General features: G+C 44.0%; 1 protein-coding gene and 1 non-coding gene across 6 annotated transcripts in view; both read right to left on the bottom strand.

Annotated features, from left to right (window-relative positions):
- LOC124015044 (sodium channel protein type 4 subunit alpha B-like) overlaps positions 1-26,807 on the bottom strand; it is a 59,025-nt gene that overhangs the window by 3,534 nt on the left and 28,684 nt on the right. For 4 of the 5 annotated variants that reach the window (XM_046329919.1, XM_046329921.1, XM_046329917.1 and 1 more), the window contains 14 exons: positions 26,643-26,763; positions 25,976-26,214; positions 25,612-25,785; positions 23,239-23,595; positions 21,976-22,452; positions 9,716-9,842; positions 8,986-9,140; positions 8,715-8,888; positions 8,417-8,539; positions 7,893-8,174; positions 1,264-1,317; positions 1,023-1,160; positions 763-867; positions 124-394 (listed from right to left, as the gene is read on the bottom strand). In XM_046329919.1, the coding sequence (XP_046185875.1) occupies positions 124-394; positions 763-867; positions 1,023-1,160; positions 1,264-1,317; positions 7,893-8,174; positions 8,417-8,539; positions 8,715-8,888; positions 8,986-9,140; positions 9,716-9,842; positions 21,976-22,452; positions 23,239-23,595; positions 25,612-25,785; positions 25,976-26,214; positions 26,643-26,763 (2,797 nt within the window). Of the gene's footprint in view, positions 1-123; positions 395-577; positions 657-762; positions 868-1,022; positions 1,161-1,263; positions 1,318-7,892; positions 8,175-8,416; positions 8,540-8,714; positions 8,889-8,985; positions 9,141-9,715; positions 9,843-21,975; positions 22,453-23,238; positions 23,596-25,611; positions 25,786-25,975; positions 26,215-26,642; positions 26,764-26,807 lie in introns of those variants that run through there. The other variant, XM_046329922.1, reaches the window with a different exon arrangement.
- LOC124016552 lies at positions 19,557-19,610 on the bottom strand. The gene has a single exon (XR_006835365.1). It is a non-coding gene; the product is annotated as a U7 small nuclear RNA (small nuclear RNA).

The raw sequence follows: 26,807 nt of genomic DNA, 5'->3' as shown, positions 1-26,807 counted from the left end.
GAAATAACAACATTTTAGTTTTCACTGTAATTACTATGTTCTTCAATCATGTTTCGTTTCAGAAAAAAATAAAGAATTCTGTAGCTACATGACTAATGAATACAATAATTTCTTCATATTTACCAACGATGGAGAGAATGACGACGACAAAATCAAAAATATTCCATCCGACGGAAAAAAAATATTGTCGCAGTCCGATCAACTTGAGGATACACTCTGTGGTGAAGACGATGATAAACACCAGGTTGATGAGGAAGAGTATATCCTCCTTCTCCTTGCTCTGGCCGTCCGTCTCCACCATCATCGTTACCATGTTGAGGCAGATCAGCACCATGATGAAGATGTCGAAGAATTGTTGGGTGATTAGGTCGAAAATAAGGCCTGCAAATTTGTTCTTCAACCACCAATCAATAGAGACCAAGAGGAGAGGGTGAAACAGACTGAATTAGAGGTATGTTAGGTCAATGACATGCACATGAAAATAACAGTATGTCTCTATACTTTGGAAGGAAAGATATTGTCATGGGGGAGGAACAGAAGCGGACAAGAGCAGATAGTGATAAAGTCTGGGCAATACCTTCTCATTGAGTGGTATTTAGCTGAATGTTGTCCTCTTCAACATTGGTGATGATACACTTGTATTTGAACTAAGAATACTGTCAATGAAATGACGTGTAGGGGTGGGTCACGTACAGTAGTACAGTAGATGCTATGGAATATACATTATTTTGTTCTTAGCCAGTAGCCCAAGAAGATGCTTACCTCGGGTCTAGGAATGGGTTTCTGTGGCTTCTTGGAACCAAGCTTTTTCATGGCATTGTAGTATTTCTTCTGTTCCTCTGTCATGAAAATGTCTTTCCCTCCAAAGTATAGAGACATACAGTTATTTTCATGTGCATGTTATTGACCTAAAATATTAGTGGTTTATACGTGCATCATATTGTTGTGGTAATGTGTTTTAGAAATGTATTTCATGCTGCGTTTGGTATTTAGTGATATTAGGCTGTAGGACAGCTACTTATCTTTTTTTTTTGTTGGTTGAAGTTGTCGATAATGACACCAATGAAGAGATTCAGGGTGAAGAAGGACCCAAAGATGATGAATATGACAAAGTAGATGTACATGTAAACATTATCCTCATATATGGGCTGGTCTTCCACCTTGTTGGAACAGAGAGTATACAATCATAATAAATTAGTTGGTTTTCATACTCCTTTCAAAGTGTATAATTATTATTACAGGATTAAGAAGGAAGTGTCTTACAAAACGTGAATCCACAGCGCCATACATTATATCCATCCATCCTTTAAACGTTGCCTGGACATGGGAAAAAAATGTATGCTGTAAGAAACCGCAGTGGTGTAAAGTACTTTAGTAAAAATACTTGAAAGTACTACTTAAGTCATTTTTTGGGGTATCTGTACTTTACTTTACTATTTATATTTTTGCAAACTTTTACTTCTACTTCACTACATTCCTAAAGAAAAGTATGTACTTTTTACTCCATACATTTTCCATGACACCCAAAAGTACTCGTTACATTTTGAATACTTAGCAGGACAGGACAACGGTTCAATTTGTGCACTTATCAAGAGAACATCCCTGGTCATCCCTACCGCCTCTGATCTGGCGGACTAACTAAACACAAATGCATCTTTTATAAATGATGTCTGAGTGTTAGAGTGTGCCCCTGGCTATCCGTACTTTAAAAAAACAAGAAAATGGTGCAGACTTCTTTGCTTAATATAAGGAATTTGAAATGATTTATACTTTGACTTTTGATACTTCAGTATATTTGGAACCAAATACTTTTAGACTTTTACTCAAGTAGTATTTTACTGGGTGACAGCAGCTTTTACTTGGGTAACATTCTATTAAGGCATCTATACTTTTACTCAAGTATGAGAATTGAGTACCTTTTCCACCACTGAGAAACAGTAGGTTATGTACAGTGAGGGAAAAAAAGTATTTGATCCCCTGCTGATTTTGTACATTTGCCCACTGACAAAGAAATTATCTGTCTATAATTTTAATGGTAGGTTTATTTGAACAGTGAGAGACAGAATACCAACATTTTAATGAAGGAAATAAGTATTTGACCCCTCTGCAAAACATGACTTAGTCTTGGTGGCAAAACCCTTGTTAGCAATCACAGAGGTCAGAAGTTTCTTGTAGTTGGCCACCAGGTTTGCACACATCTCAGGAGGGATTTTGTCCCACTCCTCTTTGCAGATCTTCTCCAAGTCATTAAGGTTTCGAGGCTGATGTTTGGCAACTCGAACCTTCAGCTCCTTCCACAGATTTTCTATGGGATTAAGGTCTGGAGACTGGCTAGGCCACTCCAGGACCTTAATGTGCTTCTTCTTGAGCCACTCCTTTGTTGCCGTGTGTTTTGGGTCATTGTCATGCTGAAATACCCATCCACAACCCATTTTCAATGCCCTGGCTGAGGGAAGGAGGTTCTCACCCAAGATCTGACGGCACATGGTCCCGTCCATCGTCCCTTTGATGCGGTGAAGTTGTCCTGTCCCCTTAGCAGAAAAACACCCCCAAAAGCATAATGTTTCCACCTCCATGTTTGACGGTGGGGATGGTGTTCTTGGGGTCATAGGCAGCATTCCTCCTCCTCCAAACACGGTGAGTTGAGTTGATGCCAAAGAGCTCCATTTTGGTCTCATCTGACCACAACACTTTCACCCAGTTGTCCTCTGAATCATTCAGATGTTCATTGGCAAACTTCAGACATGCATGTATATGTGCTTTCTTGAGCAGGGGAACCTTGCGGGCGCTGCAGGATTTCAGTCCTTCACGGCGTAGTGTGTTACCAATTGTTTTCTTGGTGACTATGGTCCCAGCTGCTGTCACGACTCCCACCGAATGTGCCTCCCCTGCCTGTTCGGGCGGCGCTCGGCGGTCGTCGTCACCGGTCTACTAGCCGCCACCGATCCCTTTTTCCTTTTCTGTTTGTTTTGGTCTTATTGGTTGCACCTGTCTCTTATTTCTTGATTTATGTCTATTTAAGCCTGTTAGGCCCGCCTATGTTAGTGGGGGATTGTTCCTCTGTTAGTTTGTGGATGTGCATTTTGTCATTTATTTTCTCCGGACTGTTTGGGTCCTGTGTTTGGGCCGGTCAGTTTTTCCGCCTGGTGTATTGGCGTGACTGTTTGTTTCCCGGAATACAATACAATGGAACGAAGGCTGGGTGCCAGGGGTTCCTACTACAGCTGGAGCTGTACCTGGCTACCGGTTGTCCGACTCCCTCGGGGGAGGAGAGCGTGAGCGTCCTTGTCTCCTGTCTGACGGGTCGAGCCCTGGAGTGGGCCAACACAGTGTGGAATGGCCCAGAGTTTATCCAGGCCGCGTTCGACCACCCACCGGAGGGCCGAGCGGCGGGTGAACGGCTGTTTCACCTGCGACAGGAGACGAGGAGCGCACAGGACTTTGCGCTGGAGTTCCGGACCTTGGCCGCCGGGGCGGGTTGGAACGACAGGGCCCTGATGGACCACTATCGCTGTAGCCTCAGGGAGGATGTCAGCAGGGAGCTAGCTTGTTGGGACATCACCCTCTCCTTCGACGAACGTATTGACATGTCCATCCGACTGGACAACCTGCTGGCTGCCCGCGGGCATCCAGAACGGGCCCTGTTGGTTCCACATCCAGGCCCTCCCGCTCCAATCCCCATGGAGTTAGGGGGGGCCGCATCAAGGGGGACCGGACCGGAGGAGGAGGCTCCTCCTGCACCAGGTGTGGTCAGAGAGGACACTGCCGATCGGTGCTGGAGGAGCTCGTCTGGGAATCGGGATGGTAGGCAGAGCACTCCTTGTTCACCCCAGGTGAGTCAGCACCAGACTCACCCAGAGCTCCCTGTTGGTCATATGTTCTTACTAATTTCTTTTTCTGAGTTTTCTCCCACTCTACAGCATAAGGCGCTAGTCGATTCAGGCGCAGCTGGGAACTTTATGGATCGTGGGCTCGCGTTAAGGCTAGGGATTCCCCTGGTGTCGTTAGACCAACCTTTCCCCGTGCACTCCTTAGATAGGTGACCATTAGGGTCAGGGCTGGTCGGGGAGGCCACGGTTCCACTGGACATGGTAACGCAGGGGGGTCATAAGGAGCGGATTAGTCTCTTCCTTATTGATTCACCTGCGTTTCCAGTGGTGCTTTGGATTCCCTGGCTGGCTAATCACAATCCTGAGATTTCATTGGCTCTCCGAGGGTGGTCAGAGGAGTGTTCAGGCAGGTGCATAGGAGTTTCCATCGGTGCGACGACGGTGGAGAGTCCAGACCAGGTTTCCACTGTGCACATTCCCTCTGAATATGCCGATTTGGCTATCACCTTCTGTAAGAAGAGGGCAACCCAATTACCACCTCATCAACGAGGGGATTGCGAGATAAACCTCCTGGTAAACGCTGCACTTCCCAGGAGTCACGTGTACCCGTTGTCCCATGAGGAGACAGTGGCTATGGAGACATACGTCACTGAATCTCTGGGACAGGGGTACATTCGGCCCTCCATGTCACCGGTCTCTTCGAGCTTCGTGCATTGATAATAGAGGTCTAAATTCCATCACAGTGGGGTTTAGTTTCTCGCTACCTCTCATCGCCACGGTGGTGGAATCATTTCACGGGGCGCGTTTCTTCGCAAAACTGGACCTTAGCAGTGTGTATAATTTGGTGCGTATCCGGGAGGGAAATGAGTGGAAGACTGCGTTTGGTACCACATCTGGCCATTATGAGTACCTTGTCATGCCGTATGGGTTGAAGAATGCTCCAGCCATTTTCCAATCTTTCTTAGACAAGATTCTCAGAGACCTGCACGGGCAGGGTGTGGTAGTGTATATACTGATTTACACTGCCACACGCGCTGCGCACGGGTCTCTGGTGCATAGGGTACTGGGGCCGACTGCTGGAGCATGAACTGTACGTCAAGGTTGAGAAATGTATGTTCTCCAAACAAGCCGTTTCCTTCCTGGGTTATCAGCCGTGCGTTACAGCCGTGCGTAATTGGCCGACTCCGACCACGGTAAAGGAGGTGCAGCGGTTTTTAGGGTTTGCCAATTACTACCGGAGGTTTATCCAGGGTTTTGGTAAGGTGGCTGCTTCCATTACCTCACTGCTGAAGGGGGGGCTGGCGAGCATGCGCTGGTCAGCAGAGGTGGGCAGAGCTTTCAGTCGCCTGAAGGAGCTGTTCACCGACGCTCCTGTGCTGGCTCATCCGGACCCCTCTTTGGCGTTTTACGATTTCCTATCGACCAGACTTCCTCAATACGAAGGCCGTCGCGCTGTCCCACCTATATGACACCGAGGAGCGGCCCTTCGATCCGACTCCCATCCTCCCAGCTTCATGTCTGGTAGCACCGGTGGTATGGGAGGTGGATGCGGTGTCACACCCTGGCCATAGAGAGGCTTTTTATTCTCTTTTTTTGGTTAGGCCAGGGTGTGACTAGGGTGGGCGTTCTATGTTCTTTTTTCTATGTTTTTGTATTTCTTTGTTTTTGGCCAGGTATGGTTCTCAATCAGGGACAGCTGTCTGTCGTTGTCTCTGATTGAGAACCATACTTAGGTAGCTCTTGCCCACATGGGTTTGGTGGGTAGTTGTTTTCTGTTTTGTGTTGCTGCACCTTACAGGACTGTTTAGTTTTTTTATTGTTTCTGTTCCTAATAAATAACATGAGCACTTACCACGCTGCGCATTGGTCCGATCCTCGTCAGAAGAGGAGGAATATCGTTAAACGCGGAGATCGAGCGGGCGTTACGGTTGGAACCTGCACCTCCTCAGTGTCCTGCAGGTGTTCAGTACGTGCCGCTTGGTGTCCGTGATCGGTTGATTCGATGGGCCCATACACTACCCTCTTAGGGTCATCCTGGTATCAAGAGGACAGTGCGGAGTCTTAGGGGGAGGTACTGGTGGCCCACTTTGGTCAAGGACGTGAGATTTGATGTCTCCTCCTGCTCGGTGTGCGCTCAGAGCAAGGCTCCTCGACACCTGCCTAGAGGGAAGTTACAGCCCTTCCCCGCTCCACAACAGCCGTGGTCGCATTTGTCGGTGGATTTTCTCACCGACCTTCCCCCGTCTCAGGGAAACACCACCGATCCTGGTTGTTGTGGATCGGTTTTCTGCCGTCTCATCCCATTGCCCGGTCTCCCTATGGCCCTACAGACTGCGGAGGCTCTGTTTACCCATGTCTTCCAGCACTACGGAGTGCCTGAGGACATTGTTTCTGATCGGTGTCCCCAGTTCATGTCCAGAGTTTGGAGGGCATTCATGGAATGGCTGGGGGTCTCGGTCAGCCTGACCTCGGGTTTCCACCCCGAGAGTAATGGGCAGGCGGAGAGAGTGAACCAGGATGTTGGTAGGTTTCTGCAGTCGTATTGCCGGGACCGGCCTGGAGAATAGGCGAGGTACGTCCCATGGGCGGAGGTGGCTCAGAATTCCCTCCGCCACTCCTCTACTAACATGTCACCATTCCAGTGCATGTGGCATCAGAGCCAGACCGAGGCTCCTGCGGTGGAGGAATGCGTGCAGCGCTCGAAGGACACCTGGAGAGCCGTCCAGGAATCATTAAAACAAGCTAGTGGAAGGCAGAAGAGGAGCGCTGACCAGCACCTCAGTGAGGCCCCCGTGTTCGCACCGGGGGACTGGGTCTGGCTTTCGACCCGAAACCTGCCCCTCCGCCTGCCCTGCCGGATGCTGGGGCCTCAGTGTGTGGGGCCATTTAAAGTCCTGAGGAGGATAAACAAGGTGTGTTATAGGTTATAGCTTCCTCCGTACTATCGTATTAACCCCTCGTTTCATGTGTCTCTCCTCAGGCCGGTGGTGGCTGGTCCCCTGCAGGAAGGCTCCTGCCTGTTCGGGTGGCCGATCCCTTTTTCCTTTTCTGTTCGTTTGGTCTTATTGGTTGCACCTGTCTCTTATTTTGTTTCTGGATTTATGTCTATTTATTTTCTACCTGTTAGGCCCGCCTATGTTTGTGCGGGATTGTTCTTCTGTTTGTGGATGTGGATGTGCATTTTGTCATATATTTTCTCCTGACTGTTTGGGCCGGTCAGTTTTATGTGCCTAGTGTTTTGGCGTGACCATTTGTACCAGAATAAAATATGATTGTCCGAACCCTCTGCTCTCTGCGCCTAACTCCAACCCACTTCTCCTAGAAGACGTGACAGCTGCCTTGATCATTGGCAAGATCCTCCCGTGTGGTTCTGGGCTGATTCCTCACCGTTCTCATGATCATTGTAACTCCACGAGGTGAGATCTTGCATGGAGCCCCAGGCCGAGGGAGATTGACAGTTATTTTGTGTTTCTTCCATTTGCGAATAATCACACCAACTGTTGTCACCTTCTCACCAAGCTGCTTGGCGATGGTCTTGTAGCCCATTCCAGCTTTGTGTAGGTCTACAATCTTGTCCCTGACAACCTTGGAGAGCTCTTTGGTCTTGGCCATGGTGGAGAGTTTGGAATCTGATTGACTGATTGCTTCTGTGGACAGGTGTCTTTTATACAGGTAACAAACTGAGATTAGGAGCACTCCCTTTAAGAGTGTCCCTAATCTCAGCTCGTTACCTGTATGAAAGACACCTGGGAGCCAGAAATCTTTCTTGTTGAGAGAGGGTCAAATACTTATTTCCCTCATTAAAATACAAATCAATTTATACAAATTTTGACATGCATGTTTTTCTGGATTTTTGTTGTTGTTATTCTGTCTCTCACTGTTCAAATAAACCTACCATTAAAATTATAGACTGATAATTTCTTTGTCAGTGGGCAAATGTACAAAATCAGCAGGGGATCAAATACTTTTTCCCTCACTGTACATGTAACACAGGCCAACACCCATATTACCACTTTAAACAATTTCAACTATTGAATGGTAGCAACCTGTTTTGAAACTCACTATTTGCAGGAGGGAGAGGTAGCCCATGCCCACGTTGTCATAGTTGACCTTTGCATTCATCCAGCGCACGTCATCATTACCCTCCATTAGTTGATAGCATTCGGTCTTGTTATTCACAACGTCAGCAGAGAACCTCTCCTCAGACGTGGTGTTGAAGCAGTAGTAGTACTTCCCAGCAAACAGGTTTACACCCATGATGCTGAAGATGAGCCAGAAGATGAGGCACACTAGAAGCACGTTGAAGATGGAAGGAATAGCCCCTACCAGAGCATTCACCACCACCTGTGGAAAGGTTTAGGGCAAATCCCTAGTAAAGGAAGAGCTTGTACAGTATGTGAAAAGGGATTCATGTTGAACAGCTGAGACCCATTGGAGTGAAATACTCTTTGGATTGTTGATCCATTCTCGAAAATGTATCAGCAAATGCATTTAATTTCTAGGGCCACAGATTTACATGTTTGGGACTCAAATACACCAGCTCTCCTGTTTCGGTTTTCTCGACTTATGAAAGACTACTCACTCACCCTCATTCCCTCAAATCTGGACAGGGCGCGGAGGGGCCGCAAGGCCCTTAAAGTTCGAAGAGATTTGATTGGTCCAAGTTCAGCATAGCCCAGGATGTTAGCCGTTAAGCTAATCAAAGACACCTAGGAGATTTGGGACGTGACAACAACATGTGAAGATAAGCTTTCTCAAATTAACTGAAATATTTCTAATTTATATTGATTAAATATGACATATAAATGTTGATAAAAATAAAATATAGCTTATTATGACGAGGATGCACTACACAGATGGGCTGGGGTTAATACTTTGACTTACATCCACAATGAGGAAGTCCAGCCAGCACCATGCGTTTGTGAAGTAGGCCTGGAATCCGTAAGCCACCCACTTCAGGAGCATCTCAATAATGAACACGTAGGTGAAGACTTGATCAGCATATTCCAGGATGATTTTTATGGTCCTGCGCTGCTCAATGTATATGTCTTCAAAGGCCTGTGAAGAATGGAGCAAAGTATTATGGACAGCTGTTTCAAAATACCGTATGTTGGTTAGTTGCGTTGCACTGAAAGAAGGCATCACTCGATCTCACCAAAGCGCCGCTGCTCATCAGGATCATGAAGATGATGAAGGTCTCAAAGTAGTTGTGCTCCACAATGAGGAAGCATGTCTTCCTGAAGTTCCACCAAGTCTTTCCTTTGCCCGCGGTGATGTCAAAATCAAGGCACGGGCATCGTCCAATGCATTCTACCAGAGATTTGAGGAAGGAGAACATATTAGTAAGAATAGGCAAAACAATCCTCGCACCCCATCTACCAGTACTATCCACATTGGTCAAATCAGGGATTTCAGAACTACAATCAGTGCAGGTGAAAAAACACATTTAATTAAAGGAGATGAGTGGGGTGCTAATAAATTAGTATTCACTTAAAGTGTTTTCTACCATTTGAACCATACAGGGAACCTCCATTTAAATAGGCAGTATAGCCACTGTCATATCAACCAGGGAAACGCAACATGACTCAAACAAATCTACACTAAGTAAGCGAGCCCTGCTCTCTCTCCCTCCTTCCTCCTGGATAACTAAGTAAATCATTGGAGGCTGATGTAGCTGAACTACAGTATACTGAACAAAAATAGAAACGTAACATGGAACACATTTTAGAGAAATGTGTTTTTTGTGCATATGGAACATTTCTGGGATCTTTTATTTCAGCTCATGGAATATGGGAACAACACTTTACATGTTGCGTTTATATATTTTTTCAGTGGATATTGACTCCCATGGCAGCATCAAGCCTGTAAGAGGGAGATCCTCTTACTCTCGGTCCAGCAGTTCTCAGGGTTGGTGGTGTCTGCCTCTTCTTCCTCCTCTTCTTCCACTTCAGGGGGATTGTCCACTGTGCTGCATATTGAAGAGGCATTGTCCGGTGCAATAGGTTTCTTTAACTGTAGTGGGAGAGACATCTGTATTAGATAATATGCGATATCCCATATGTAGCTAATCTTATAGAAAAAAAAGAAAAAAACATAAAATGTGAACAATCCCTTTAAATAAATTGTATCTTGAAATCCGAGGTTAATCATGCCCACTGGGTTGGACATGAAATGTAATTCTATATCATCAACTTAGTAAGTGACCTTTATGACCTTTATTTACTCACTGTTTTGAGCAGATTGTATAAAGATCTAGACGCTTTTGCTGAGACACAGCACAAAATGATTTGGTTTAGTAAGAGGAGGAATGACTTAAGTTACCTATGTGTCTATAACTCTTTTCCCAGTCACAGATTCATATGGTATCTCTCTTTCACGTACAGTGCCGCTTGTCACATTAGACTAATGAGTAAACACACTGTGGGAAAGAAGTAGGACATAGCAACTGTCGCCCTACAGTCTCTTTAAAGTTTGTAAACATGTCAGCTCCAAAGAATTATTCAACCCCTGCACGTGAGAACATAAAATGTAACTCAAAACGGAAAAAAGACTGGCTTTGTTTATTTATACCGTGTGTCAATATGCACTGTCTCATAATTTGACAAGATGTGGTATCTTATTTCATGTTTTGTTTATGTGATCACACTATTTATTTACCCTTTTATAATTTATTTACACCATATTCTGAGAAATGGGTCTCAGCTGGGGTAGCTGAAGCAGAGGTCAGAGTTGAAATGCCATGGGTTTAGCCGTAAGCGGAGCTGTCATGTGAACATGTCATTTGATCCATTTTAGAGGCACGCCAAAGGTATGCATTACTCAATCGTTCAGGCTTTAGCTCCTGAATGAAACAAATGTTATATGATTTGGCCTGCTTAGGAACTGACAAAGGCATGCTCTGTATTTACAAGACACTAAAACAAATATACGAGGTATATATATATATATATTTACCTCGTATAATTATATACAGTACCAGTCAAAAGTTTGGACACACCTACTCATTCAAGGGTTTTTCTTTATTTTTACTATTTTCTACATTGTAGAATTATAGTGAAGAAATCAAAACTATGAAATAACACATTTGGAATCAAATACAGTACATTATACATTTGAGATTTTTTCAAATTAGCCACCCTTTGCCTTGATGAAAACTTTGCACACTCTTGGCATTCTCTCAAAAAACTTCATGATGAATGCTTTTCCAACAGTCTTGAAGGAGTTCCCACATATGCTGAGCACTTGTTGGCTGCTTTTCCTTCACTCTGCGGTCCAACTCATCCCAAACCATCTCAATTGGATTGCGATCATGTGATTGTGGAGGCCAGGTCATCTGAGGCAGCACTCCATCACTCTCCTTGGTCAAATAGCCCTTACACAGGCTGGAGGTGTGATTTGGGTTATTGTCCTGTTGAAAAACAAATGATAATCCCACTAAGCCCAAACCAGATGGGATGACGTATCACTGCAGAATGGTGTGGTAGCCATGCTGGTTAAGTGTGCCTTGAATTCGAAATAAATCACAGACAGTGTCACCAGCAAAGCACCTCCACACCTCCTCCTCCATGCTATACGGTGGGAACCACACATGCGGAGATCATCCGTTCACCTACTCTGTGTCTCACAAAGACACGACGGTTGGAACAAAAAATCTCAGATTTGGACTCGTCCGACTAAAGGACAGATTTTCTCCGGGCTACTGTACATTGCTCGTGTTTCTTGACCCCAGGAAGTCTCTTCTACTTATTGGTGTCCTTTAGGTTTCTTTGCAGCAATTAGACCATGAAGGCCTGATTCTGAACAGTTGAGTTTCCTCTGAACAGTTGATATTGAGATGTGTCTGTTACTTGAACTCTGTGAAGCATTTATTTGGGCTGCAATCTTAGGTACAGTAAACTCCAATTAACTTATCCTCTGCAGCAGAGGTAACTCTGGCTCTTCCATTCTTGTGGCGGTCTTCATGAGAAACAGTTTCATCATAGCGCTTGATTGTTTTTGCGACTGCACTTGAAGAAACGTTCAAAGTTCTTGAAATGTCTTAAAGTAATGATGGACTGTCATTTCTCTTTGCTTAAGTCATATCACCTCCACCTTACATCATATCACCTCCACCTGACCGGCCACCCTAGACCCACTTCAATTTGCATGCTGCCCAAACAGGTCCACAGACTATGCAATCGCCATCACACTGCACACTGCCCTATCCTATCTGTACAAGAGGAATACCTATGTAAGAATGCTGTTCATTGACTATAGCTCAGCATTTTATTTTTTATTTTTTCACCTTTATTTAACCAGGTAGGCTAGTTGAGAACAAGTTCTCATTTGCAACTGCGACCTGGCCAAGATAAAGCGTAGCAATTCGACACATACAACAACACAGAGTTACACATGGAATAAACAAAACATACAGTCAATAATACAGTAGAACAAAATAAAACGTCTATAAAAGTCTATATACAGTGAGTGCAAATGAGGTAAGTTAAGGCAAAACATGGCCATTACAATATAGCAATTAAACACTGGAATTGTAGATGTGCAGAAGATGAATGTGCAAGTAGAGATACTGGGGTGCAAAGGAGCAAGATAAATAAATAAATACAGTATGGGGATGAGGTAGGATAGATGGGCTTTTTACAGATGGGCCATGTACAGGTGCAGTGATCTGTGAGCTGCTCTGACAGCTGGTGCTTAAAGCTAGTGAGGGAGATTTGAGTCTCCAGCTTCAGAGATTTTTGCAGTTCGTTCCAGGTATTGGCAGCAGAGAACTGGAAGGAAAGATGACCAAAGGAGGAATTGGCTTTGGGGGTGACCAGTGACATATACCTGCTGGAGTGCGTGTGACAAGTGGGTGCTGCTATAGTGAGCAGTGAGCTGAGATAAGGCGGGGCTCTACCTAGCAGAGACTTGTAGATAACCTGTTGCCAGTGGGATTGGTGAAGAGTATGAAGCGAGGGCCAACCAACGAGAGCGTACAGGTCGCAATGGTGGGTACTGTATGGGGCTTTGGTGACAAAACAGATGGCACTGTGATAGACTGCATCCAGTTTGTTGAGTAGAGTGTTGGAGGCTATTTTATAGATGACGTCACCAAAGTCGAGGATCGGTAGGATGATCAGTTTTACGAAGGTATGTTTGGCAGCATGAGTGAAGGATGCTTTGTTGCAATATATAAGAAGCCGATTCTAGATTTACAGTCTAACCAGACACCCAGGTAGTTGTCCACATATTCTAAGTCAGAGCCGTCCAGGGTAGTGATGCTGGACGGGCGAGTAGGTGCGGGCAGTGATCGATTGAATAGCATGCATTTAATTTTACTTGCATTTAAGAGCAGTTGGAGGCCACGGAAGGAGTGTTGTATGGCATTGAAGCTCGTCTGGAGGTTAGTTAACAGTGTCCAAAGAGGGGCCAGAAGTATACAGAATGGTGTCGTCTGCGTAGAGGTGGATCAGCGAATCACCAGCAGCAAGAGCAACATCATTGATGTATACAGAGAAGAGAGTCGGCCTGAGAATTGAACCCTGTGGCAAACCCATAGTGACTGTCAGAGGTCCGGACAACAGGCCCTCCGATTTGACACACTGAACTCTATCAGAGAAGTAGTTGGTAAAACAGGCGAGGCAATCATTTGAGAAACCAAGGCTGTCGAGTCTGCCAGTAAAAATGTGGTGATTGACAGAGTCGAAAGCCTTGATGAATATGGCTGCACAGTAATGTCTCTTGTCGATGGCGGTTATGATGACGTTTAGGACCTTGAGCGTGGCTGAGGTGCACCCATCACCAGCCCTGAAAGCAGATTGCATAGCGGAGAAGGTATGGTGGGATTCGAAATGGTCAGTAATCTGTTTGTTAACTTGGCTTTCGAAGACCTTAGAAAGACAGAGTAGGATAGAAATAGGTCTGTAGCAGTTTGGGTCTAGCGTGTCACCCCTTTTGAAGAGGGGGATGCCACGGCAGCTTTCCAATTTTTGGGAATTTCAGACGATGCAAAAGAGAATTTAGTAATAGGGGTTGAAACAATTTTGGTAGATAATTTTAGAAAGAGAGGGTCCAGATTGTCTAGCCAGGCTGATTTGTATCGGTCCAGATTTAGCTCTTTCAGAACATCAGGTATCTGGATTTGGGTGAAGGAGAAATGGTGGGGGCTTGGGCGGGTTGCTGTGGAGGGTGCAGGGCAGTAGGGGTAGCCAGGTGGAAAGCATGGCCAGCCGTAGAGAAATGCTTATTGAAATCCTCAATTATAGTGGATTTATCGGTGTTAACAGTGTTTCCTAGCCTCAGAGCAGTGGGCAGCTGGGAGGAGGTGTTCTTATTCTCCATGGACTTTACACTTTACCAGAACTTTTTTTGAGTTAGTACTACACAATGCAAATTTCTGTTTGAAAAAGCTAGCCTTAGCTTTTCTAACTGCCTGTGTATTTGTTCCTAACTTCCCTGAAAAGTTGCATATCACCACAGTACCCTCCAAGCTCATCATCAAGCTGTAGGCCCTGGGCATCAACCCCGCCCTGTGCAATTAGTTCCTAGACTTCCTGATGGACCGCCCCCAGGTAGGAAACAACATCTCCCCCTCGCTGAGCCTTAACACTGGGGCCCCACAAGGGTGCGTGTTAAGCCCCCTCCTGTACTCCCTGTTCACCTACGACTGAGTGGCCATGCACGAACCAACTCCATTATCAAGTTTGCAGACGACACAACAGTAGTGGGCTTGATTACCAACGACAAGACAGCCTACAGGGAGGAGGTGAGGGCACTCGGAGTGTTGTGTCCTCAAAACAACCTCTCACTCAACGTCAAGAAAACAAAGGAGAATGATCGTGGACTTCATGAAACAGCAGAGAGAACACATCCCTATCTACATTGAAGGGACAGCAGTGGAGAAAGTGGAAAGTTCTAAGTTCCTCGGCGTTAACATCAACAACAAACTGAAATGGTCCACCCATACAGACAGTGTGGTGAAGAAGGCGCAACAGTGCCTCTTCAATCTCAGGAGGTATCAGCCTGGTATGGCAACTCCTCCGCCCCCCAACCGCAAGGCTCTCCAGAGGGTGGTGCGGTCTGCACAACGCATCACCGGGGGCAAACGTCCTGCCCTCCATGACACCTACCTCACCCGATGTCAGAGGCATGCAAAAAAAGATAATGAAAGACAACAACCACCCGAGCCCCTGCCTGTTCACACCGCTACCATCCAGAAGGCGAGGTCAGTACAGGTGTATCAAAGCTGGGAAGAAGAACAGCTTCTATCTCAAGGCCATCAGACTGCTAAACAGTCATCACTAACTAGAGAGACTGCTGCCTACATGGACAACAAATCACTGGCCACTTTAACAAATGGATCACTAGTCACTTTAAACAACATCACTTTAAATAATGCCACTTTAATAATGTTTACATATCTTATATTACTCATATCATATGTACAGTATATACCTGTCACGTCCTGACCTTAAGTTCATTTTAGATTGGTAAGGGCGTGAGTTGGGGTGGGCATTCTATGTTTTGTTCTTGTGTTTATCTTGTGTTTCTATGTGTTTGGCCTGGTATGGTTCCCAATCAGAGGCAGCTGTCTATCGTTGTCTCTGATTGAGAACCATACTTAGGCAGCCTGTTTTCGCCCTTGAGTTGTGGGTAGTTGTATTCTGTTTCGTATCTGTACCAGACAGAACTGTTTCAGTTTTGTTTGTTCACGTTGTTTTTTTGTATTTTTCAGTGTTCTATTAAAATAATTATGAACACGTACCACGCTGCACCTTGGTCCTCAACTTCTTCCACCTACGACAACCGTTACTATACCGTATTTTCTACCATCTATTGCACCTTGCCTATGCCGCTCGGTTATCGCTCATCCATATATTTCTATGTACCGTAATTGCTGGACTATTAAGCGCACCCGAATATAAACCGCACCCACTGAATTATTAAAGAATATGTATTTTGTACATAAATAAGCCGCACATGTCTATAAGCCGCAGGTGCCTACCGGTACATTGAAACAAATGAACTTTACACAGCCTTTAAACGAAACACGGCTTGTAACAAAAATAAATAGGCTTTAACGAAACACGGCTTGTAACAAAAATTAAACAGTAGCCTACCAGTAAAGTCATTGGTCACTATCTTCCTCCTCCTGTGCACTGAAAACACTGAAGTCATCTCCTTCGGTGTCGGAGTTGAATAGCCTCAGAATTGCTTCATCCGATGTTAGATCGTTTTCATTGTCGCTCTCGTCACTTTCATCCGGAGGCAAATATCCCGCTGAGCTCATGCTGCCCCTTCAACACGCAGCAGTCCAGCCTTTCGAAACCCGTTGATGATAGTGGATTTTTTGACAATGCTTCACGTTGTAAGGAGCCACTGGCAGACTTGACCATAAGTTGCTCTTCGCATGCGGCCCGTTTTAGTGAAGGATTTCTCCCCACTTGTCATCCAAGCCTCCCACTGAACACAGAGCGGCACCTTAAATGCACGATTTACACTGATGTCGAGTGGCTGCAAATACTTTGGGCCATCTGCTTTTCTTCCCTCTGAAAGCTCCCATGCAGCAGCTCTATTTCCTTTTCCAACACCATATCGATCGCCTTCAACTTGAAAGCTGCATCATATGCATTTCTCCGTGTCTTTGCCATGATGAGGGTGACAAAATTACTACCGTAATCAGAATTATGGGAAGTTTGAGCGCGCTCGATTTACGTCACATTAATGTGACGGTGCTCAGTTTTTTGGCAGCATGAATCTTGTGAAAGAGGGAAAAATCCATAAATTAGCCGCGTCATTGTATAAACAGCGAGGTTCAAAGTGTGGGAATAAAGTAGCGGCTTATAGTCCGGAAATTATGGTACATGTTCTCATTCACCCCTTTTAGATGTGTGTGTATCATGTAGTTCTTGGGGAATTGTTAGATTACTTGTTAGATATTACTGCACTGTCCGTACCAGAAGCACCTGCATTAAGCTACACTCACATTAACATTTGCTAACCATGTGTATGTGACCAATAACATTTGTGTCAGGACCCAGTTACGAACCCAGGTCTCCGGAGTGAGAAACAGTCACTTAACCAACTGAGCCACGAATAGTCGGCAGAACCCAGAAGATGAGGCAGACACAGCAGTACTTGAGACGGTGTATTTAATGAAGTAAAAAGTGAAGTTCTTCAGGAAAACATGTAACTCCACAACCTCAAAAGGAATCCTACAAGAACAAAGGTAATCCTCCAAGACAAAAAAGGTAAATCCACAAGGTGGAAGGTAAAGCACAAAAAGCCTCAAAAGATACTCAAAAAACAAACAAACATGAACAAAAAACAGAATTCCACAAGAGAGTCCACCGGGATCAACAAGAGTTCTCAGAGTACTAGGGCTGGGTGCTAACATACAAACACAGAGCAAAGAACAGAGGAAAACAAAGGGTTTAAATACAATCAGGGGAAACGAGGCACAGGTGCAAATAATCATGGGGATCAAGGGAAAACAAAAGGTCAAAAGGCACAATGGGGGCATCTAGTGACCAAAAACCGGAACAACCCTGGCCAAATCCTGACAATTTGATTTGATTTGAGCTGTTCTTGCCATAATATGGACTTGGTATTTTACCAAATAGGGATATCTTCTGTATACCACCGCTATCTTGTCACAACACAACTGATTGGTTTAAACACATTAAGAAGGAAAGAAATTCCACAAATTAACTTTTAACAAGCCACACCTGTTAATTGAAATGCATTCCAGGTGACTACCTCATGAAGCTAGTTGAGAGAATGCCAAAAGTGTGTAAAGCTGTCATCAAAGCTACTATGAAGAATCTCAAATCTCAAATATACACTGCTCAAAAAAATAAAGGGAACACTTAAACAACACAATGTAACTCCAAGTCAATCACACTTCTGTGAAATCAAACTGTCCACTTAGGAAGCAACACTGATTGACAATACATTTCACATGCTGTTGTGCAAATGGAATAGACAACAGGTGGAAATTATAGGCAATTAGCAAGACACCCCCAATAAAGGAGTGGTTCTGCAGGTGGTGACCACAGACTACTTCTCAGTTCCTATGCTTCCTGGCTGATGTTTTGGTCACTTTTGAATGCTGGCGGTGCTTTCATTCTAGTGGTAGCATGACATTTGGCATTTGCCAGAGAACACCAAGATTGGCAAATTCGCCACTGGCGCCCTGTGCTTCCTCACAGATGAAAGCAGGTTCACACTGAGCACGTGACAGACGTGACAGAGTCTGGAGACGCCGTGGAGAACGTTCTGCTGCCTGCAACATCCTCCAGCATGACCGGTTTGGCGGTGGGTCAGTCATGGTGTGGGGTGGCATTTCTTTGGGGGTCCGCACAGCCCTCCATGTGCTCGCCAGAGGTAGCCTGACTGCCATTAGGTACCGAGATGAGATCCTCAGACCCCTTGTGAGACCATATGCGGTTGGCCCTGGGTTCCTCCTAATGCAAGACCATGCTAGACCTCATGTGGCTGGAGTGTGTCAGCAGTTCCTGCAAGAGGAAGGCATTGATGCTATTTACTGGCCCGCCCGTTCCCCAGACCTGAATCCAATTGAGCACATCTGGGACATCATGTCTCACTCCATCCACCAACGCCACGTTGCACCACAGACTGTCCAGGAGTTGGCGGATGCTTTAGTCCAGATCTGGGAGGAGATCCCTCAGGAGACCATCCGCCACCTCATCAGAAGCATGCCCAGGCGTTGTAGGGAGGACATACAGGCACGTGGAGGCCACACACACTACTGAGCCTCATTTAGACTTGTTTTAAGGACATTACATCAAAGTTGGATCAGCCTGTAGTGTGGTTTTCCACTTTAATTTTGACTCCAAATCCAGACCTCCATGGGTTGATAAATTTGATTTCCATTGATAATTTTTGTGTGATTTTGTTGTTAGCACATTCAACTACGTAAAGAAAAAAGTATTGAATTTTTAACAAGAATATTTCATTCGTACAGATCTAGGATGTGTTATTTTAGTGTTGCCTTTATTTTTTTGAGCAGTGTATTTTGATTTGTTCAACACTTTTTTGGTTACTACCATATGTGTTATTTCATAGTTTGGATATCTTCACTACTATTCTACAATGTAGAAAAAATAAAGAAAAACCCTGGAATGAGTAGGTGTGTCCAAACTTTTGACTGGTACTGTATATACAGCATAAAAATCTAGCTTTCATAGATTTTTATTTGTACCCCGACACAGTAAGAGTATGAGTGGGGTGAAGTGTTTCCTTTAGGAGTGTGTGTGAGTATGCAGGTAGCTGTGTGTGTGTCAGGTTTGCTAAACATGCTGCGCTGGTCTTCTTTCCCACGCTCCGTCTTACAGTCACATGGTCTCTCCTCTCTTTGCAACCAGACGATCAGAGATAGATGGATGTTCTCTCTGTAGCAGAGGCAGTATGTGATCTTTATGAGCTTCTATCTGGGTCTGATGACACTGATCCCAGTAAATTGTTTTGCAGACTTTACAGCAGTATTCACTGAAGTGTTTTTGTGGAGCAAAGTCTGCTGAAACTATACAGTTAATACTGTAGTGTATGCAGTTAACTATAGTATAATTAATGTAGTTAAATAAAACTGTAGTATATAGTATAGTAATTTAATGTAGTGTTTTTGCGGATTGTAGTATACTGTAGTATTTACCGTAGTGTTTTTGATGACTGTAGTATACTGTAATATTCACTGTAGTGTTTTACTTTTATCTTTAACATAGAAGTGAAGGCCTTCTCCTTGAGGAAACCTACTGGAGAAATACTAAAAGAGCAAATTTCCCATAACCTGCAGGTAGGTCGGTAGGACTGGGGTCTGAATGGATAGTTCAGAGCTTCTGCTCTTTTCTATAACTTATAGGGAACATAATATATGACCTATACTTGGCATGTAGGTTTCTCACTTGTCACAAATTGGGATATGGGGGAGGGGAATTGGTAGGGTATATGCAAATTAAATACTGTAGTATTTACAATAGTCGTGTTTTTGCGGACTGTACTGTTTTTGAGGACATGACTGGAGTATTTACTATTTGGGATCCACGGTATATCGGTGAACATATCGGAATCGGACGATATTAGCTAAAAATGCCAACATCGGTATCGGCCGTTGTCTAGTTCAACGGCGATGTTAGAAACCTATGTCAAAGCTACCATGCATTCCTATATGACGTAGATACATGACGTAACAACGCCACATAGAATTTGGCGCTACACGTGCAACACAGCATTCCTAACCTAGCCCACACAATGCCTGCTGTGCGGATCGAGCAGTCAACAAGCGAGACAACTCAAAGGCGAAATCCATGAAAGATAAGATAATGGAATTCATTGCCCTTGAACGGCAACCGTTCTCTGTCGTGGGTGATGTTGGCTTTCGCCGACTGGTCGAGCACCGGTACACAGTACCAAGTGCGCTATTTTTTAAATGTTGCCCTATCGGAGTTTCACAATAATAGCGTCACTGCTATTAGCTTCACGGCATACATACTATGGAATGCCGTTTGGGTCTTTGCATGTTAAACAAAATACAGTAGCACTGTCAAAGCTGTACAAAAAAGTCTGCAAACAAGCAAACACCGGCCACGAACGATGTGTTTACAATACCGCTTTGGTAATAAAGCATCATTTGTTCGAACGCAACTTCTGGGGTACCTAGCTTTAGCTTGGTACGTAGCTAGCACTAATACAACCAGCCTGAAAACAATGACCAGTAGAAACTGCAGTCATTTTGATTATTCTTAGCAATGATTTAGGAATCTTTGTGAGTCATATTAGCTAGGTTGCCACTTGTTGTTCGCCTATTGAAATTGAACTTCAGTTCATGAAAATAAATCGCTAGCCAGCTACTTAACCCTGTTGCCCGAAGCTAACATTATAAGCAGCCAGCTAGCTTCATCTGGCTAGTGAGGCTCAACCAGACAGGGTTATGTGTTGTCAAGCTAGCCGCAATAATGATTAGGAACAGTAGTGGAATTTGCGGTTTGCCTTCAAAATAAAATAATGTCATTGACAGTGATGCAAATAAATACAAATAGTAGAATTATGCCATACTTTTATTTTGAAGGCTAATAGATGGGTCCGACCACCATTAATCAAATAAGAACTGTCTTATAAATTAAATTTTACTGCTAATGGGGAAACAAATTTAAATAAATTTTACTGCTAATGGGGAAACACGCAAATGCCTCAAAAATAACTTCTTGGTCATGTGGTGTGTGTGTGAGTATGTGTGTGTGTGTGACCTTTACAGCCGAATGTGAAACAGCCTGGATTCGAACCAGGGTCTGTAGTGACGCCTCTTGCACTGAGATGCAGAGCCTTATACCGCTGCGTCCATGTGTGTGTTAACTATTTCACTGTACTAGAATGCTTAAAAGGCCGCAAAAATTTAAAATATCGGTTATCGTAATCGTAATTTTTTATTTTTGGGCAAGTAAAATATTGGATTTCGGTATCGGACAAACATGTCATATCGGTGCAATATTGTAGTATTTACTATAGTATTCTACAGTATACAGTACTACAACATTCTGTAGTAAGTACTACACATGATCAAGGGATACTACAGTGTGCAGTACAGTATTCAACAGTATAATACATATTACTACATAATTCTATAGTAAGTACTGTAGTATTATATAGTAAACTGTAGGATTTTTTTATGTGGGTTGTCTACCCTGCATGTCAGCAGCAGACAGAATTATTTTGATTGTCACAGCAGAACAAAAATACTGTAGTTTGCTTCAGTGATTTGGCTATAAGAAACCAAAGACCCCATAAAACGTACCAAAATGAAAATGTTCTTTATCTTATCCACATTACAATAATACTGATACTGAATAGAATAATACTAGTACTAAAAAAATTGGCAATTGATAACAATATATGATGTGCATGTGCTTGTATATTGGTTATTTCTCTTGTCAGTATGAAGCCTTAGTCTTGATAACTCTCTATATTGCTTGTAATAAACGCTCAAAATATAACCCACTGGGCACCGACATCAATTCAACATCTATTCCACGTTGGATCAACGGAATTTCATTGAACGGACATGGAAACAATGTCGATTCAATCAGTGTGTGTCCAGTGGGAACGGATGTCTGTGTCATGTTTTACTCATCAATAATGCAAAAGGTCTTACCTCAGTATCCTCTTTAGCATCTCCATTTGCACCTTCTCCTTCTTCCTCTTCAGAGATGTCATCCTCATCATCATCCGACTCCATTTTGGCAATAGGTACATCCAGGGTCAAATTGTCATTTGTAAGAAATCCACTTGGGTTAACATCATCTATCCAAACGTCAAGCATTGTGAGCTCCAAATCAGCCTTTGGGTTGTCACTGGAGATTATATTTTTCAAAGCCAAGCTGCCCTTTGGGAGGCCGTCCACATCCCCATTACTACCCCCATTACCGTCAGCCCCATCTCCATCCTCCTTAGGCTGCTTCCCTATGATAATGCAAAACTGCTGGATGACGTAGGCCTTGGCCCAGTCGATGCCTTTGGTGATCCTGCCGGTGGCGATCTGCAGGTTGTTCATCTCCCCGTCCTCCTCTGGAGCCGCCAGGTTGTCACCGCTGAACGAGCTCAGCAGCAAGGCCAAGAAGAGGTTCAACACCTGGATGGATAGTTAGAACAACTGGATTTGTTAGCACACAGTATTTGTTATTATTGTCCCCCATGCTCTTGAACCAGGGTAGTGAAATTATAATTTACCAAATTATTTTCTGGTTAATATTGTTAAAGGTTTTCTAAAATGCTTTCCAGAGGTCAGTCAGACAATGACTGTGTAACTTTACCTCTCAATAGTATCTAACAGTGGTATTGGACTGACCTCAAACGCCTGTTACATCATCAGTAGACTTAAGGTTGCCCCCTCCATGATTCCTGTAAGCCCTCTGCTATTTTCTCTATGCCACCTGCCCCAGTGGATCCCCAAACACCCCAAGGTCAGAACTGCTGGCGAATATCATGGAGCTAATAATAGCCCCTCCATTGAGTGAATGGTGTGTATCCTATTCGATGCCCCTGTTAGTCTATGGGATTCTCCCGGGAGTTCAGACAGAAAGCCCTGTTTGTCTTTGGCACATCGTTTGTTGTCAGGCTTTCGCTACCTCAACTGACATAGCTATTTCCTCTCTTCGTCCTATGAATAACCAAAGAGGAAACACAACCAGTTTCATTTACAGTGAAGTACCGCCTGGTATCCATCAAAAGAATGGAGCTGGCATAATCGACTCAACATCTCACAGCAACATAAGCGCTGCATCTGTGGTATGTGCACTGTATGCTCTCATTGCGTGTATATTACACCTTCTGAGAAATCCATGAATTAACTAAACACCAAAATAGTTCAATGCCCAACCTCCAGTGCCCACATCCCATGGTTCAATGCATCACTCACCACTAGGTTACCGATGACCATAACCATCATGAAGACAACGAGACACATGCCCTGTCCGGCCACCTCCATGCACTCCCACATGGTCTCGATCCACTCTCCGCACAGCACCCGGAAGATGATGAGAAAAGCGTGAAAGAAGTCATGCATGTGCCAGCGGGGCAGCTCGCAGTCCAAGGAGATCTTGCAGACACACTCTTTGTAGCTCTTGCCGAAGAGCTGCATGCCCACCACGGCGAAGATGAAGACGATGATGGCCAGAACCAGGGTGAGGTTACCCAGTGCGCCCACTGAATTACCAATGATCTTGATTAGCATGTTGAGTGTGGGCCAGGATTTGGCCAGCTTGAAAACACGCATCTGCCCCCAAAACAATCAGAGACATTATTAGGTTACATCGGGCTGGTTTCCCAGAAACTTGATTTTCCATTGAGCTGTGTCCAGAAAACTGGCCAATAATTAGGTTTGTAGAGTTAGTATCACTGCCTAATGTGATGTTAATCTTGCATAGGGTTGCAAAGGGAGGGCATATTACGGGTCACTTTTAAAGTTTACCAGTAAACGACCAAAGTTTTTTGTACCTTTCTAGTTTTTAAAAAGTTTTTTTTAAATCACATGACATCTAGTGATCTTTTTGGGTACTTCAGATTATCACAGATGTCTGGAATTATCTATGGCCCTCTGTGTGGCTTTATCACATGTAAACTATTTACTGAACAAAAATATAAACGCAACATGTAGAGCTGGTCCTATGTTTCATAAGATGATATAAAAGGTCCCAGAAATGTTCCATAAGCACAGATTTTGTGCACAAACTTGTTTACATTCCTTTTAGAGAGCGGTACTCCTTTGCCATAATCCATCCACCTGGCAGGTGTGGCATATCAAGAAGCTGATTAAACAGCATGATCATTACACAGGTGCACCTTGTGCTGAGGACAATAAAAAGCCACTCTAAAATGTGCAGTTTTGTCACACAACACAACGTCACAGATGTCTCAAGTTTTGACGGAGCATGCAATTGGCATGCTGACTGCAGGAAAGTCCACCAGAGCTGTTGCCAGATAATTTCTCTACCATAAACCACCTCCGATGTCGTTTTAGAGAATTTGTCAGTACGTCCAACCAGCCTCACAACCGCAGACCACGTGTAACCATGCCAGCCCAGGAGCTCAACATCCTTAATTCTTCCTCTGTGAGATGGTCTGAGACCAACTACCTGGAGAGCTGATTAAACTGAGAAGTATTTCTGTCTGTATGTAATAAAGCCCTTTTGTGAGTAAAACCTCATTCTGATTGGCTGGCCTGGCTCCCAAGTGGGTAGGCCTATGGCCTTCCAGGCCCACCCATGGCTGCGCCCCTGCCCAGTCAATGTGAAATCCATAGATTAGGGCCTAATTGATTTCCTTATATGAACTGTAATTCAGTAAAATCATTGAAATTGTTGCATGTTGCATTTATATATATATATATATATATATTTTTTTTTTTTTTACAGAAGATTGAAAACATGCAATATACCTGCAATGAAGCCTCTCAACAACTACATCACATTAGTAATCTAACAGACTCACATCCAGAGCGACACACAGAAGCAACCAGGGTCAACTCCCTGCTCAAGTGCACGTCGACAGATCTCCCAAAAGGTCAAAAACGGGCACCCGAACCAGCGATCCATCAGCAACCAGCCCAAGCTCCCAACCGCCAAGGTCACCAGCCCGTTTATATATTTTTTAGTATATATAAAATAATAAATAAGATGCTTTTTAAAATAAAAAAATGTAACCACAAAGCTCAAAGACATTATCCTAAATATAAACCATCAATTTAGTGAATGCAATTGGTGTTTGACATGAGGGTGTCAATATGTTTACAAAAGATTTTCACACCTATTTATTTGACTATGTCAATACATAGTGTTTTACTATGTCTTTATTGTAAATGTTGTAGCGTCAAACTCATGGCAGTTGTGAAAAAAAGGTCAATAGTTGGAAGTGTTGCAGAGTTGACAAAAAATAATGCCATTGTTTATTAGACGCTTCTATCAGTAATTAGGCTCTTTTCTATTCAACCATATAGTCTATCCACTAGACATTAATGGACAGTATGGACACAGATATACAAAATGAGTCATATGAATACATAATATACATGCTATTCAAGTATAAATGACCAAAGTTACCACAGATTGCCATAGATGATCTGCTAATTACCCAAATTACAGAAGATTCCCGTAACTTTGGTAAATTACCCAGCAGTTTGCAACCCTACTCTTGCAACTATTTTATGAAAATGCTTTGATCTATCGGGATCCATTCTCACTGCACAGTTACATTGAGAGAGTATGTTCTAAACTTTGGGTGGAGTTACTCTCACCAGACGGAAGGAACGTAGCACGGATAGACCTTCGACGTTGGCCAGCCCCAGCTCCACCAGGCTCATTGTCACAATGATGCTGTCAAAGATGTTCCACCCGACCTGGAAGTAGTAGTACGGATCCATGGCGATGAGCTTCAGCACCATCTCTGCTGTGAAGATTCCTGTGAAGACCTGTACAAGAGATGAGAGAGCGGAGCCTCGTGACTTATATTGAAAACTGTGCCATGTGTAGATATGCAGATTCTGCACTGTGAACCTGCATTTGTAACATGATCATTTTGAGCGAGAGATTTCTAAGGTATCCCTGTCATGGCTTCAGAAGAGGTGAAGTGGAAGAGCATCATTAAGGAAGGTAACTCACCAAGTTCCCCACACTCAGCACTTCTTCAAACTCTGGCGTCATGGGGTAGTGCTCCATGGCCATGAACATGGTGTTGAGTACAATGCAGATGGTGATACCCAAGTCCACGAATGGGTCCATCACTATGAAGTACATCCACTTCTTGAAAGTCACCCAGGGCACGCAGCAGTTCCATTTCAGGAAGATGTCTGAACACTTGTACCAGCAAGGCGGACAAGGTCTCAGTTCCTCCTCCAAATCTGTTGGAATGAGGGTAAAGGAGGAGGGTGTTAGTTATTTTGTACACAACCCTTCACGATAAGGATTTTTTTAATGGGTTCATGATTTGTTTTCAACCTTTATTTATTGTTTGCAGCACCTAAAGTTCAAAAATATTATTAAAGTCTATGTAGGTCTTGTAACGTGTAAGGCCTTGGGTTGTAGGTCTTATAGCTGAAGAAGCTGACACAATACGCCATCAGTGCATTAGATGGGAAACTTTGATGCTGAAACTCTGCATAACTCATAAAATAATATTAAAGAAGCCCTTGTTCTAGCACAGTGGCCAATTGGAACATGGGTATTGGTGGATATCACAGTCCTATACATCACTTTCCAGTCCCACACAAGGATTCCTTAGGACATTTCATTTCTCGTATACAGATCCATTGCGATTTGTGACAGTTACCATCCATGTCATCTTGGCTGTAGACACTGGATGAACTGGGTGTCTTCTTCTGCAGGCCTACTACTTCCAGCTGGTCCTTACTCCCCTTGGGTCCACTGGCCCTCTTCAACACAACAGCAGACTGTAGAACGAAGAGAAACAAGACACACTTATCCATCAGGTGCA

The sequence above is a fragment of the Oncorhynchus gorbuscha genome, linkage group LG26, assembly GCF_021184085.1.
Source record: "Oncorhynchus gorbuscha isolate QuinsamMale2020 ecotype Even-year linkage group LG26, OgorEven_v1.0, whole genome shotgun sequence".
Lineage (NCBI taxonomy): Eukaryota > Metazoa > Chordata > Actinopteri > Salmoniformes > Salmonidae > Oncorhynchus > Oncorhynchus gorbuscha.
The sequence above is the reverse complement of the archived record's forward strand: the minus strand, read 5'-3'. Positions and strand labels throughout refer to the sequence as shown.